This window comes from Triticum dicoccoides, chromosome 3A (genome assembly GCF_002162155.2).
Source record: "Triticum dicoccoides isolate Atlit2015 ecotype Zavitan chromosome 3A, WEW_v2.0, whole genome shotgun sequence".
In the NCBI taxonomy this organism is placed as follows: Eukaryota; Viridiplantae; Streptophyta; class Magnoliopsida; order Poales; family Poaceae; genus Triticum; species Triticum dicoccoides.
The window spans coordinates 370384243-370385732 of NC_041384.1; the positions used below are offsets into that span (position 1 = coordinate 370384243).

A 1490-nucleotide genomic window follows, 5' to 3' on the forward strand; every position below is an offset into this window, starting at 1 on the left:
AACCCTTGTGTTTTGGAGATTGTTGTCAAAAACAGTCATGTGAAGTGTGGAGCACCATACAAAGTTACAAACAGCTCATAGTCCATCACTGTAAAATGTTTTATTCTCAAAAAGGGGCTGTGGAAATTTTGAACCAATCGAACCAAACTACACTTGACAAACAAAAATTTATTTGTGGGAGATAAATAGAAAAATTCAACTCCGTTACTCAGCTTTCCTTTCACCCTCTGAGTTCTGACAATGTAACTACTTTAAATTCAAAATCCAAACTGCTCATGTATTGTGTATATCCGTAATAAACATCTGCTTTATCTACAAAGATGTCAAATCATCTAACATTTTTTTATAGGAAAAACAACAAACACGGCCACATTAAATGGTTCTGCAAAACCAAACAAAAAATGACATGAAAAGTGTGAAACACACTAAAAATGTAAAGGTAGTTGGCATAGAAAACTGCAGTCATATGGTAATGGCAAGGAATCACTCAGTGCACAAACTTGAAATACAGGACTACTAGGATCGCTAAAACAAGAAGAGCTATCAGCAAGCCGATAATCCACTTGTTCCTATCCATCCTTCTCACCATGGCCCCCATGATCTTTCTGCTCTTGCCAACGTTGTCATCCACGTCATGCAACTGAAAAGCCAATCAAGATTGCAAATAAGTAGGTTAGAAAACACAAGACACTAGCAGCTCAAATATATAATACAACTTACATTTTGTATCATGACAGTTGAGTGATCTTACAAACATGTGTACTGTAGGTGTTTGATTGTTATGATTGAATACCACTACAGAAGTTAAGTTCACTAAGGCACAAATAAAACATAGGGCTCTTAGGAACAGGGGACAAAAGAACCTAGGTAAAGCATTAGGATGCAACCTATGTTTTTCCGACATACAAGGATTTGCCCAAAGGATAACTCTACATCTAGCAGACTAGCATCAAACAAAAATATCAGGTCAGATTGCAAAAATACTGCCACAATCCGAAGTGACCTTGATAACCCACAAATAGAAAATGTTTAGGTTTGCTACTTGTACAAAACATTCAGCTGATACATGTCCATCCAAACAATCCCTTGTGGGTATATCAGAATTGAGGAAAGTTATGGGTAGGCAAATGCGACAATACAAGTATTTTATGAATAGAAGTTATAGAGTGGCTCATCAAGCTCAATTTGACTTAAAGTATTTTCTGGACATTTCTCAAAAAATATTTTTGAATTCAGTGATTCACAAATTTCCAAAATGTGCATGATCCTCGGTTCCTTGCTCCATCAGGCATGAATAAGGAGACTTAAGAATGAAAAGAAGAAATCAAGTTCATAAATGACAAGAAATACAAAACAAATAATCAGTTAAATTCAAGCAACATATATACTGTAAACAACCTGTAGATGTAATTGACTTGTAAAGTAAGGTAGGTTCTGCTTCTAGCACTTGTAAATAAACAGTTTACATATATAAAAAGGCTTAAAGCATA

The 1490-nt window shown here is 35.2% G+C and overlaps 1 protein-coding gene across 1 annotated transcript in view; it reads right to left on the reverse strand.

Annotated features, from left to right (window-relative positions):
* Nucleotides 1-250: 250 nt before the first annotated feature.
* Nucleotides 251-1490, reverse strand: part of LOC119268219 (vesicle transport v-SNARE 13-like) — a 3816-nt gene continuing 2576 nt past the window's right edge. The window contains exon 5 of the mRNA XM_037549793.1: nucleotides 251-640. Coding sequence (XP_037405690.1) covers nucleotides 488-640 — 153 coding nt within the window. The 3' untranslated portion in view covers nucleotides 251-487. The remainder of the gene's footprint in view (nucleotides 641-1490) is intronic.